At 47.9% G+C, this 13,747-nt stretch overlaps 1 protein-coding gene across 1 annotated transcript in view; it reads right to left on the bottom strand.

The window, feature by feature from the left end:
- Positions 1-496: 496 nt before the first annotated feature.
- Positions 497-13,747, bottom strand: part of LOC144806444 (uncharacterized) — a 273,935-nt gene continuing 260,684 nt past the window's right edge. The window contains 2 exon segments of the mRNA XM_078672808.1: positions 497-2,172; positions 4,027-4,037. Of these exon segments, the coding sequence (XP_078528934.1) occupies positions 633-2,172; positions 4,027-4,037 (1,551 nt within the window). The 3' untranslated portion in view covers positions 497-632.

Here is a 13,747-nt window from a genome sequence, read left to right on the forward strand (position 1 = left end):
AGCCTAAAGGTTAAAGAACAAAAACTTCCTCCAATGAATAAATATATAACACCACAACACACAACACACATAAATAAAACACCATATATGAAAATATATAGTATACAAAAATGAAAAGACGGAAACTAAACAATAAACAAACTCCTGCTGCAGCCCCCTGGTGAGGCTCACTAAGGCTGGAAACAATTTGAGGTTACAGGCATTCCTGAATATAACAGCGTGGCCTCAAAGTTCAGGATTTAATGGACTTTGTGGGTTGGAGCCATGGCTTATTAACACTCAGGGAGCAAAACACGCTGAATGGAATGAGGCCACAAATAGTAACAAAGGAATGAGGTTAATTCAAGCATTTCCATCCCTCGCTGTGTGCTTTTCTCAGTACAGTTTGTTGGACAATCAATGGAGTGATGTCTTTGGGGCTGCGTCATGTAAATGTTTAGCGATGCTGAAAGCTCCTCCTCGGGGTTGACAGTGAGCACCTTTTATTCTCCCCACATTGTCTCTCTTACGTAGAAATGTTACATTTACAACTGAGGTTTTTGTCACATTGAGAGCACAGATCATTTTCTTTCACGTTGTCGCTTCTCTCTTGCTGAATGAAACTGAATCTCCAGCAGACGCTTCTCTGGCATTTAGAAAAATGACGAGGTTTCTTCCAGGTAAGTGGTCACAGGTTGAGTGAGACCAGATTTCCGGCTGAAACTTTTCCAGCATTCAGAGAGCTAATAAGGTTTATCCCCAGTGTGAGTTCTCTCATGTCTAGTGAGTGTTATTTTATAACTGAAGCTTTTCTGGCATTCAGAGCACTGATACGGTTTATACCCAGTGTGGGTTCTTTCATGCACAGTAAGGTTGGATTTCCAACTGAATTCTTTCCGGCATTCAGAGCACTGATACGGTTTTTGTCCAGTGTGGGTTCTTTCATGTCTAGTGAGATTTATTTTCAATCTGAAGCTTTTGTGGCATTCAGAGCACTGATAGGGTTTGAGCCCAGTGTGGGTTCTCTCATGTTCAATTAAACTCAATCTCTTATAGAATGTTTTTGTGCATTCAGAGCACTGATACGGTTTATGCCCAGTGTGGGTCCTTTGATGCACAGTAAGGTTGGATTTCTGACTGAAGCTTTTCGAGCATTCAGAGCACTGATAAGGTTTGTGCCCCGTGTGAGTTCTCTCATGGTGAGTGAGAGTCTTTTTCAGTCTGAAGCTTTTCTGGCATTCAGAGCACTGATACGGTTTAAGCCCAGTATGGATGTTCTGATGTAGATTTAAACCGGATTTTTGATAGAAACCTTTTTGGCATTCAGAGCACTGATACGGTTTATGCCCAGTGTGCGTCGTTTCATGTTTAGTAAGGGTGTCTTTCTGACTGAAGCTTTTCCAGCATTCAGAGCACTGATACTTTTTTTGTCCAGTATGAGCTCTCTCGTGTTGAGAGAGAGCTGATTTACTACTGAAGGTTTTACAGCATTCAGAGCACTGATACAGTTTATACCCAGTGTGAGTCATTTTATGTACAGTAAGGCTGGATTTCTGACTGAAGCTTTTACAGCATTCAGAGCACTGATAAGGTTTTTGTCCAGTGTGGGTTCTTTCATGTAAAGTGAGATTGGATTTGTTACTAAAGCTTTTAAAGCATTCAGAGCACTGATAAGGTTTTTGTCCAGTGTGAGTTACCTGATGTTGAATCAGACTGCTACTAAAACTGAAGCTTCTTTGGCACATGGAGCACTGATATGGTTTTTGTCCAGTGTGGGTTCTTTCATGTTTAGTAAGGCTGGATTTCTGACTGAAGCTTTTACAACATTCAGAGCACTGATAAGGTTTTTGTCCAGTGTGGGTTCTTTCATGTAAAGTGAGATAGGATTTGCTACTGAAGCTTTTACAGCATTCAGAGCACTGATACGGTTTAAGCCCAGTGTGGGTTCTTTCATGTACTATAAGGTTGAATTTGTGATTGAAGCCTTTCTGGCATTCGGGACACTGATAGGGTTTTTGCCCAGTGTGAGTTCTCTCATGGCGAGTGAGAGTGTTTTTCAGTCTGAAGCTTTTCTGGCATTCAGAACACTGATACGGTTTAAGCCCAGAGTGGGTTATTTCATGTGAAGTGAGATTGGATTTGTGATTGAAGCCTTTCCTGCATTCTGGACACTGATAGGGTTTTCGTCCAGTGCTATTTTTCTCATGTTTAGTGAGGTGGGATTGGTGACTAAAGCTATTCTCACATTCATTGCTCTTATTCGAGTTGTTTGTTTCTCCAAGTTGGGTTTGTTCCTGGATACATGCCATCTTTAGACTGAATCTGATTTCTGATTGTGTACTTGTTTATGTTACAACTCAGCATTAACTTCTAAAATACATTTCAGATGCTCTTCTTAACATATCTATTTAACTAATGATAGTTTTTACCTGGAGATCATTTTCCTACCTTTAAAGTCACCGATCTAACTTGTCTTATTAACTTTCACTGAGGAGCCCCTTGTATTGATTAAGATGCCTCACGTGGATTCATTTTCTCCAAGTTATGCCCGGGTGAAGTTTCTCTTGTTTAATTAGTCTCATTTAGTGATCCTAGTTCATCACATTTGATTTAGAAGTTTTAAAAGCACTGATAAGGTATTTGGGCTTTAGTGTTTGCCTGTAAGGTATGTTTGTTCATACAAGTAATGACAGATGATTAGGCCATGCCAGGGTGGTTTATGAATTATCAATAGCGTAACACTGGCCCCTTTTCATCTTTCTGTGCCAGTACATGCTTTTTTGCTCAATGGCTAAGACAGGTACATGATCCACTTTGGAGGTACAGGACACTTTGAAACCACTCGGATCAACCCAAGAGACAGAGTTTGTGGAGGAAAATCTTCCTATATTGGAAATGATAATCCAGCCTCTTTGCTGTAATGACATCTGAGAAAGCGTATTTACAATGACTTTCTTTTAAACAATCTTTTATTTCCTCTTATCTCCAGGAGACGGGACAAAAGCTTGCACTTGTAAACCGAGGATATTAGGCTTTTTGGCGGTTCTGTCACATCACAACACGTCTACGGAAACTGATCTGTTGGGGAGGGGTTCGGTCTCCAAAGCATTTCTCATAAACCATCAAACAGAATTTACATCCTCTGAGTTTTCTCAAGTGCACTGTGTGGGTATCAGTTGTGGAAATTGTTCTCCTTAATCTCGGTTACTGAAGCTTGGTAAACATTTATGGTCCTTTTACTTTAGGGATTTGACAACTTTCACATTCACCAGTTTCTTCCGCTCCAACATCCTCAACATTCCTGGCACATAGAATGTGTTTCTTCTCAAGAGCTCGAGAATGTTTTAACTTTCCTTGAAATAATCCTTTTCATTGTGTTTCACTAAATTTATACCTTCTTTTTTCTGTTCATGCTTCTGTCACCTGTAGAAATTGAGTCAAAAATTGTAAATGAACACAAAGAAAAAATATTTGTAACCTTATAATTTGCACAAAGAAAGGATTAACAAAAACAAGTTTGGAAATCAGTTTGAGTTGCATTTCTGATAGTGGTGAAACAGAGACATTGGAATCACTGGAAATCAAGGATGTGAGAGCAAAAGAAGTGAATATTTGAGAAAGAAACACAGATTCTCAGAAGCAGCCACCACTATCAATTTGCAAGTTCTGTGGCAACGGCTGGGGTCATAGTGAGATATTTGTAATTCTTTCTATGAATTATTAGATGTTATTTAGTCCCCTGCCCACCTAGACTGTTAATCTAATCCTTTTTCCAGTGATCTAGGTAGGGACATTTTATTTAACGGCACAACAGTAAAGGAAACCAAAAAGGGTCAAGAAAAGAAAAACACAAAACAAAGGAAAGAGAAAAAAGGCTATCTTCCACTTTCACCACAGGGGTCCAACACAGGAAACTCTGCGGCAGATGCTTGTAAACATATAAGTTACTTCTAAACACAGTGCCCCAAGGTCAGCACCAGGTGTGGCTCCACCGGTCGCACCACTCTAAAGCAAGCCCTGTGTGCATGTGTGTCCACACACATGTACTGTGTCTTTTGCTTGTAGTAGACAAGACAGAAAAGGGCAGGATGGGAGGACGTAAAGAGATGAAAGTCAGATCCAGAGATGAAAGATGCCGATAGAACAGACAGAAGGATCGAACTTAGCCCAGGGGCATCAAAGCGCTGCGGATCGGGATCATGACCAGGGGTGTCCATAGATACAGGGTTTACAGATTCGTATTTGTAAAGCGCCAGGTCTTCAAGGCCTTACGGAATGAGTTTCCAGAATCGAAATTGAAAGAGGAAGGGAGTTCAACAAATTGTCCACAGCCAGCGAAAAGGCCCTCCCACCATCTAGATTTCCTGAATCTAGGCACAGTCACCAAATTATTGCTGGAAGATCCTAACTGCTTACCAGGGACATATCTCCGAAACAGTTTTTTAATGCCTTCTGACCCCATATTGTAAAACGCCTTGTGCACCAAACACAGGGCTTTAAACTCAATTCTCTGACTCAAAGGAAGCCAAGGAAGGCTCTTGATGGTAGCCGCAACAGAGTGGAATTCAGGAAGGCCCATCACCAGCCTGGCAGCAGCATTCTGCACAAGTTGGAGTCGGTGTAGGAGACCCTTATTGATCCCTACATAAAGGGAATTGCAGTAATCCAATCTGGACAACACAAGGGCCACCACTGCCTGTTTCAGCACGGAGGGGGAGAGAAATTGACATATCTTTCTGAGAGTTTTTATCATTCCGAAGCAGGTGGAGACTTCTATTTATTTAGGGGCCCAAGGAGAGGGAGGTTTCAACTATGATGCCTAGATTTTTGGCACTGAGGCCAGGGCGAGGGCAAGATCCAAGCGTATCTGGCCACCAGGCCCTGGACCAAATCTCCTGATTGTCTCCGAAAATTTAAATCTCAGTTTTATCCCCATTGAGTCTTGGATAGTTCTCTACCATCCATGCAGCTACGGCCTGCATGCAGTTTTTAAAATTTGCTACTGATGCTTCAACACTCTCAGTGATGGTAATCATGATTTGAGTGTCATCAGCATAGGATAACACTTCTAGGTCAGAAGATCTTACAACCCTGGCAAGCGGGGCTACATAAAGGATAAAAGGGGTGGGACTCAATGAGGATCCCTAGGGAACTCCACAGAACAGCCGTTTAGGAGCAGAAAGGAAGTGACCCATCGTAACTCTTTGAGCCTGTTCCGTAAGGAAAGATGTGAGCAAATTAAGGGCGGAGCACTCAATCCCTATTTCCCGGAGCCTCCCAGCCAATCTAAGGGGAGAGATAGTATCGAAGGCTGCCGTTAGATCCAGAAGGGTCAGTAAGGTGGTGTGACCTGCGTCGAGCTGTTGTCGAATGTTGTTAAAAATAACGGTTAACACCGTCTCGGTACTGTGCTCGCTTCTGAACCCATGTTGCGAGCCATCGAGCAACTGATGATCCTCCAGATAGATGCTAAGATGGAGGTTCAGGTGTTTCGCCATGATTTTAGCTGGGACGGGCAACAGGAAATTGAACTGTAGTTCTATAGTTCCGCCGGATCCAGAGAGGGCTTTTTTAAGAGAGGTTTAACCACGGCCGTTTTCCAGGCAGTGGGATACTGGCCAGAAGTAATAATTGCATTAAGAACTACGGTCAAAGTAGGAACAATAGCCTCCATTCCTAGTTTCAGGATCTTCAGGGGACAGGGCTCCATAGGGGGGCCAGATCTAACTCCCCTTACCATCCGCTCCGTGTCTTCTTGAAGTATAGGGGAAAGATGCTCAAGCGGCAATCCTTTGGAGGAGCTACCAGAGAATCCGAAGGACGATCGGCCTTTGATCCTACGACATTGGATATCTCCAGGGAGGAATATATGTCCTTGATTTTGTCAGTATAAAAGCATGCCCTTTTATCACAGAGCTCCTGGGACACCTCGGTGTTGGCAGAGGCCGAGGGGGCTAGGAGGGAATTAATCACAGTGAAGAGTTCCCTCTGGGATTTGATAGATTCCGTCATCTTGGAATAGTAGATAACCTTTTCCTCTTTAATAGCTAGCCTATATTCCTTCAATCTGAGTTTATGCATGTCCCTTTCGGCTGGGATAAGTTCACTGCGCCATATTTTTTCCTGCTGTCGGCATACCTGCCTAAGGTTTCTCAACATTTCAGTGAACCAGGGCGCTGAAGGGCGTTTTCTGGCCACATAATGCTCCAGAGCCGCCAAGAGCCTGTTGGAAAAATCATCATAGATTGAGTTAACAACCAGGTGGGGGAGACAGCAATAATTAATTAGAAGACCCTCCTTATTTATGCGGCTACTGTTTCTCTTTATCTCCACCCTGTTCTTAAAATTGGGATCTGGGTGCGATTCTGCAATTCTCAGAAAAAATGGAATGGCGTAATGATGATACCAAGAGAGTGGGATGGGATCATTCATCTCCATCCTCGGATCGTTAGAGAAGATCCTGTCCAGAATGTGTCCGTCATGTGAGAGGGGCTCCTCACCAGCTGAAGAAGGCCACAGGAGTCCATAGTTTCCAGGAAAACCTGCACAGAGTTTTCTCCAAATGGAAGTTAAAATCACCCAAAAGAGTGACAGTGGATCTCGCCAAATAAGGCTCAATCCGATTGCTGAAGTCCTGATTAAACATTCCTCTGGGTCCGGGAGGCCGGTAGCTGACCACTCCCACAAAACTATCAGTGGGTAGGATCTTCAAGGAGAAATATAGGGCCTGACAAGGATCTGAGGGAGTAGTGAGGGCCTCAGTGAAGCACGAGAAGGTGTCTTTTTAAAGGACTCCAAAACCCCCCTATCAAGTCTGGACAGAGCAGACCCTGAGGGGATGGCCTCCACCAGGTCAGGCTCTGAGCAATCTCTAGCCCAGGTTTCAGGAATAAATACCCAATCAGGCCTACGGGAGGAGACAAAATCATTAAATTCTTGTAGGAGAGTAGGGTCTGCTATCCTATGGTCACCCCAAATTTTTGCTTTTTGCTTCACTGGTTTTCGACTACTGAGGCTGTGGGCCTGCTGATCAGACCCCCAGCCTGCTGTTCTCTCACTAAATTAATGACACATGTGCTATAGGCACATACCAATTGGAAATGGACTCCTTGTCAGCCCCTGTAGAATGCACTATAGGTGCACAGGGCACAGGAGCCACTAAGGCCTACCAGGGGCTGCAGCATATCTTTTGCCACCCCTGGCTGGTTCTTAAATTGACACAACTGGCTGATCACTCAGCTGGGGTAAGGTGGTGTACACACCCCTTGCTTAGATATAGTATACCTATGTCTAAACCTATATCTGGACACATGTAAACCTGTGAGCCACTCCTATAGACAGGCCTCACCAATCCTGGAGGCTGGGTGCATGGTTTTTATGTGAGATGGAGCTCTAGCATGAGCTGAGCCTGTCTGCAGCCGTCGGGAACAAATCCCTAAGCTGTTTCAGGATAATGCCATACCATATACTATTAAGTGCCTTATAATCCTCGCGGTTATTTAGCAACTTTGGTTTGGCTTTATCAAAACATGTCGTGTAAGGTGTCATACGCTTTGGAATACCATCCCCTCGCCAGTTCTGTCGACGGGGATGGCATTCCACCCCTCTAGAGGGGTAAGACATGTTACTTCACTTTAATGCGGTTGATTTCTCCAAAGGCCTTAAGATCCACAAAATGGATGCCTCTGCCACAGACAAATGTCTGGACCCCTGGAGCTGACCGAAACTCAGTCAAGGGGGTCCTGGACAAAGGGTTTCCTGTCACAGGAGGGTGTCACCGCCCTCCAGACAGGAGATAGTGTATTGTAGCAGGGAGGTTTGAAAGAAACCAGACACTGCCTGGGGCGCACAAGGCTGCCCCTTGCATAATCCGGCCAAACCGGTTCTGGGGCACTCCAGCCCTCGTGCCAGGGCGGCCTGGATCAAAGGAAGGGGGTGTATCCACCCACTTCCTGGGTCCCACCCATAGGAGGGGACCTAGCAGGTAATCACGCCCACCAGATTCGAATAAGAGTGGGAGCAGTGCCAATGCACATCAGATTTCCTGGAAGAAACATTTGAAACGATATTCTGGACCCTTCGCCCTCCATCTCAACGTGGAAGCCCGAAGAATCTCCCTTGTGGTCAAGGAGTGACCACCCTGCAGCAGCAGGCACCATCCAGCCCTCGACGTCTACTTAGTTGCAGTTCCCGCCGGAACTCGAGCGACTGAGATCGACGAGATCAAGCCTGCCCAGCTTCTAACAGCCCGATCCACAGTCCCTGCAAAGCTGAGACCCGTGGAGGCGACCGGAAGCGTGGGGCACGCCATCTTGAAGTGACCACGAGACGCTGACCGTGCAGCCCACGAGTGACCCTCGAAGCTGTACACCAGGGTTTGAGAAGCCCCCACCCTGAGCTACTCCTGAGCCGAAGTTCAGCCCTCCACACTCGACGAGTGCTGCGTGGGGCCCTTTGGCACGATTTGGCTCAACGCGTTGGCCCGGTCACTTGCCAGCTGGCTTGTGGTCCCTGTGCCGACGAACTACCTAAAAAGACTTGTGATTCTGGTTGCTCCAGATCCACACCTGCTCCCCTGAAAAGGATCCCCGACTCTGACCTTCCTGGTCCGAGTGAGAAGCAATCTTCCGATCCTGCGTGGATTGCTCTTACCAAGGCTTGTTTGCTCCAAACTTGAAGCCGACTGCACCGACGGTGAGAGCCTGCGTGGGACAGATCGTGACCTGCTCCTGGACGTCGCAGATGCCCCAGAGCCCACGTGACAGCGGAGAGAAGCTCCTCGACGACCACCTGATTGCGCCCGACATTGCCTGGTTCCGTCCTGGTTCCACCCTGGTCACTGCTGAGTGACCCAGACTCTGTCCCCTCTGCTTTCAGGTACCCTACAACTTGAGTCCACCCTTGGACTCCACCGGACACTTCGTCTTCACCCTGCCTGCAGCCCTTTCAGCTTCAAGCACCAAGAGCCTGCGTGTCAAAACCCGACGCCACTTCGACCCTGTGCACCCACTTCCTGTGGGTGAGGTAACTTTGCTCCGCCGGTGTTCCCACACTGGTGCACACCTCTAGGGTCTGTGTGTTAAGTTTTGTTCCTCTAGGTTCAGCGGAAGTGTCCTTAAACTTTAACTCTTTGACTTTTACGCACCATTGGTTAACATTGGTGCATGCGTGCGCTTTCCGCACATCTCCCGAATCCCGAGGGCCATTCCCGACTTCAGCATTGCTTGTCCTGACTGCTCCCAGCGATTCCCTAGGCCCTAGGCCTAACCACTGCTCGAGTGGCCTTTCTTATACCACTTGTTTAGTATATGGTTTGAGTGGCCACCCGCCCTCATCCATAATTGTGCAACTTGTATGTTTAAACAGTGCTTTTTGATTTAACGCTTGTGCCCCTTTATTCATAAAGAATACTGGGGATTGTTTTTAGTAATAAACACATATATTTTTATAATATATACTTGTGTGGTGTCCTTTCATTTGGTATTACAGGATTGTATGTGGTAAAACAGCTCGCTTAACACGACCTCTTAAGTTAAGCCTTTAGGCTGCTTAGTCCATGCTACCCCTAGGATAGCTTGTCTAATAAGGTTGACTTACAACCAGACACCATAAGGGGATTGTTTGGTCAGGTAGTAGGTGGTTCCAGAATTGGAAACATCCCCTACCAGGCCAACTTCTCACAATTCTGCTCTATGTTTAATCAGAGATCAGGAGATACCCAGAAAAAGACTGCTTCATGGGTAAGGGCACACATTTCCCCTTGGGTTTTTAGCTACCCTCAATGGAATAACTGTCTTACAGCTAACACACTCATATAGCCCAATGCTCACAGTTCATCGACCTGCAGTGCACATCCTTCTATCCTTCTATCCTTGAAGCTCCAAGAGCTGTCCTCTCGGGTAAACAAGGGGCTTACCAGGGTCCACAATAAAAAGGACAACGTCCCTGGCACAAGGCGTAAACTTGGCACAGACGGACACAGACAGGCGTGCCTTTGGCGCGCCTGCTGCGTGCGTTCACTGCGCGTCCGACCCGGCATTCAGATTAAATAGCTGGGCCAGTCAGGAACAACTAGAGCGCTGCCCATCGATCTGGGACAGGAAGTGGAGTAGAGCAGCAAGAGTAAAACACTCGGAGTAGCTTCGCGCGCAACCAGAATGGTCGCGTGAGCACAGGGCTCCCGGACCTTCGCCGCCTCCGCCGTTTATCCTGCATCTTATCCTGTCCACGACGACGAGTCGTTACTGGCACAACCTGGCTGACCTACTAGCTGTTTTCAGATTTCGATTTGGATCTTGGAAGCCGAAGTTACGGGCTCCTGAACTTTTCTGGCCTGCTCCTTGGTGCTGACCCGGGCTCGATTTCTCTGCCAGCCGGGCAGTAATCGAACAACAACGGCTTGCCCGAGTCTTCTCGCTCTGCCATTCACTTTCAGTTTTGTTTTTGGCTTTGAGACCTCTCCGACTCTGGTTTGCCCTGACCCGCACTGGTCACATTCTGCTCTCCTGCTTCAACTCGAGTTCTGCGCTGGCCACTTTTGTTTATCGTGTGGTGTGAAGTGCCCACTTTATCCTGAGGACCCGTTTTGGTCGCATCGAGTGTAGCCATTTTCACCAGGTCCAAGGCTCCCCTCCGGGGCGCTGAACCCAAGATGGCCACCAAGCCCGAGGGTGGGAAGCGCAAGACCAAGCCGGCTCTCCGTGGGAGCTCCGTACAGTCAAACGTTATGGACAGATACACTCTTTCCAAGGGCTCTCCGGGGGGACCGAATAAACCCCCGGGCAACGTTGGAGATGATTCCTTGACGGGTGAGGACCTGACGCTGAGTGATGTCATGGGCGCCATTGCTGGCATGAAGGCCTCGCTGGGTCAACAGTACGAAGCCCTGGCCCACAAACTGGACACAGTTGCTATTGATGTCACTCTGATCAGGGCAGATCTAGCTAAGACCAATGAAAAGGTCAAATCTCTCGATTTAAAGACCTCCAGTCTCACCACCGACGTCTCTGATCTACAGGCGGAGGTCAATAACCTGCGATCCTCGCACGATTTTTTCTCCCGAGGCCTGGAAGATTTTGAAAGCCGTGCAAGACGGAACAACATTCGTGTGGTCGGTGTCCCTGAAAAAACGGATGCCTCTTCGGTTGACCTGCTTGTGGAGGACCTTGTTGTGAACCACCTTGCCCCCAAGGGTCTCAGTAAGTTCTTCGCTGTGGAACGGGCTCATAGGATACCGGGAGGAATGCCCAAGCAGGGGGCCACCCCGCGACCCAATATTGCTAGGATTTTCAACTTTTGGGACAGAGACGCGATCCTGCAAGCGTCGCGCCAGAGTGGTCCCACTGCCTTTGAAAACACTGCAGTGAGTTTTTACCCGGACTTCACCCAGCAGGTACAGAAACAGCGACTGGGGTTCCAAGGGGTGAAAAAGAGACTAAGAGACAGGGACATGAAGTATGCTATGCTCTTCCCGGCCCGGCTACGTGTGGTGTACGAAGACCGGACATTCTTCTTTAACCATCCTGAGGCTGCAGGAGACTGGCTTGACACACTGCCCATGTGACAACAACACTCTGAGTATTCAGGAGGGGCAGAGGGCGGCCCGGTGGAGCAGGAATAGGGGGTGAGATCGGCTCCTGGATCAACATATTGACTTTTGGCAGCGGTTTGATGCTATGCAAATTTGTTTGCTAATGTACTGTCCTTCGGGGTATGGGCAGGGGTTGGTTGGGTCTTTCCTCCTCTAGGGTTCTTTTCGTAGATTAGTTGTGTGTTAGGGCGACAGGCATACTGCAAGTTGGGGTGGCTTTTTAGTCTCACGCAGGGGTGCAGGGTGGGGGGTGTGATGTTGTGGATCTGTTGGGGGGTAGACGGGGCGAAGTTACTGTTCTTTTGTTTCCCTCAAGGCAATGTACTGATGATCTACTGTAGCTCTGTGTCGCATCTGTTGTGGGATGGGGGTGGGATTGGTTTCTGGGATGGGGGTAGGGGATTGAGGCTATTGTGTTGGAACGTCAATGGGTTGGGAGATAGGATAAAACGAGGGGTGGTATTACAACTGTTACGTCGTTTATCCCCTGATGTGGTGTTGATACAGGAGATGCACTTAATAGGCAATACATGCCATGCTATGAACAGGCGTGGTTATCGTCTCTTAGCGCACTCCGGATTCACCTCTGGCTCTCGGGGTTTGGTATTCTAGTCAGGAACTTCCTCCCTCTTCAGGTTGACGATATTATCCTCGATGATAGAGGGCGGTACGCCGCCATTGTCGGGCGCTGGGAGGGGAGGGTCATCACCCTCCTCTCTGTCTATGTTCCGCCTGGTTTGCAGACTACTACTTTCGCCGATTTGGGGAAAGTGATCCTGGGAGTTCCGGAGGGTCAGCAGGTGGTAGGTGGAGATTTTAATTCAGTGGTGTCCGGGATGTGTGATCGCTACCCTCCCAGGGAAATTGCGAAGTCTCAATCCTGGCTGGGTGGCTTCTTGGACACTCTGGGACTGGTCGATTGTTGGAGACTGCTCCACCCGGGGCAGTTGCAATACACGTTCCATTCCGGTGCCCACGGTAGTCTCTCCAGACTAGACTATGTGCTGGTGCCCTCTTCGCAAGCCTCCTCTATTAGGGAGATTAAACATCTAGCATGGGGCATATCGGATCACTCCCCCTTATGGTTGGTCATGGACACGAAGCTGGGAACGGAGTGTCGGGTGGCTCCGATTAATCCCTGGTACCTCCGGGACCCTAGGGTGCGGGCGGAACTGATTAAAGCGCTAGATCATTACTTTGCGGAGAATGTGGGCTCTGTGTCCTCCTCTGTCCAACTGTGGGAAGTGTACAAGACTGTCATTCGGGGCCAGGCCCTTTCCTTAGTTAGCAATGTTAAGAAACGTAAACAGGAGGCGGTTGTTCGAATTGAAAATGAAATAACTGATTTGGAAGGGGAGTTCGATTTGGGGGTTACCCAAGATAAGCTGCACCTCCTTAGTCTTAAGCAACTCGATTATAGAGCACTGGTTACTGATGCTGCGAAAGTAATGAGTAGAGAGCAGCAGGGACGTCTGTATGATGTGGGTGACAAAGCCGGGAAATTGCTCGCGTGGTTGGATAAGAAGGAGTGTGCTAGTCGTGTGGTTCCGGTGCTTGAGAGTGCGAATGGAGCGAGAATAACTGGCCCTGTTGAGATTGTGGAGTGTTTTGCGGAGTATTTCCGAGATGTCTATTCCCCAGTGTCAGATAGACCTGAGCAGGATTCCCGGCTACTTTTGCGGGATATCGCGTTGCCTTGTTTGTCGGACCCTGAAAGGGAACTCTTCGATGCCACGCCTACTATCGAGGAGGTGGTGAATGCCATCCGTGCGGTTCGGTCGGGGAAGGCCACGGGCCCGAATGGACTCCCCATTGAGCTCTACAAGCTTCGCCCAGATGTGATAGCCCCTTATCTTAGGTCGATGTTTTTGGAGTCGTTGGAAACGGGTTCCCTCCCTCCTGATCAACGACTGGCTTCTATTGTTGTAATACACAAGGAGGGGAGGCCGCGCGACCGCTGCACCTCATATAGACCCATATCTCTCTTAAATGCCGAGCCTAAGATCCTGGCCAAATTGCTTGCTACTTGCTTAATAACCGTCATCGGCGACTTGGTTCACCCCGACCAATCCGGTTTTATACCACATCGCAACACGGCACTGAACCTCCGGCGCCTGCACGGCGCCCTCGCAAGGGCGGCGACGTTACGTGAGCTGGCCATTTTGGCTTCTTTGGACG

The sequence above is a fragment of the Lissotriton helveticus genome, assembly GCF_964261635.1.
Source record: "Lissotriton helveticus chromosome 1_1 unlocalized genomic scaffold, aLisHel1.1 SUPER_1_unloc_72, whole genome shotgun sequence".
Taxonomy (NCBI): domain Eukaryota; kingdom Metazoa; phylum Chordata; class Amphibia; order Caudata; family Salamandridae; genus Lissotriton; species Lissotriton helveticus.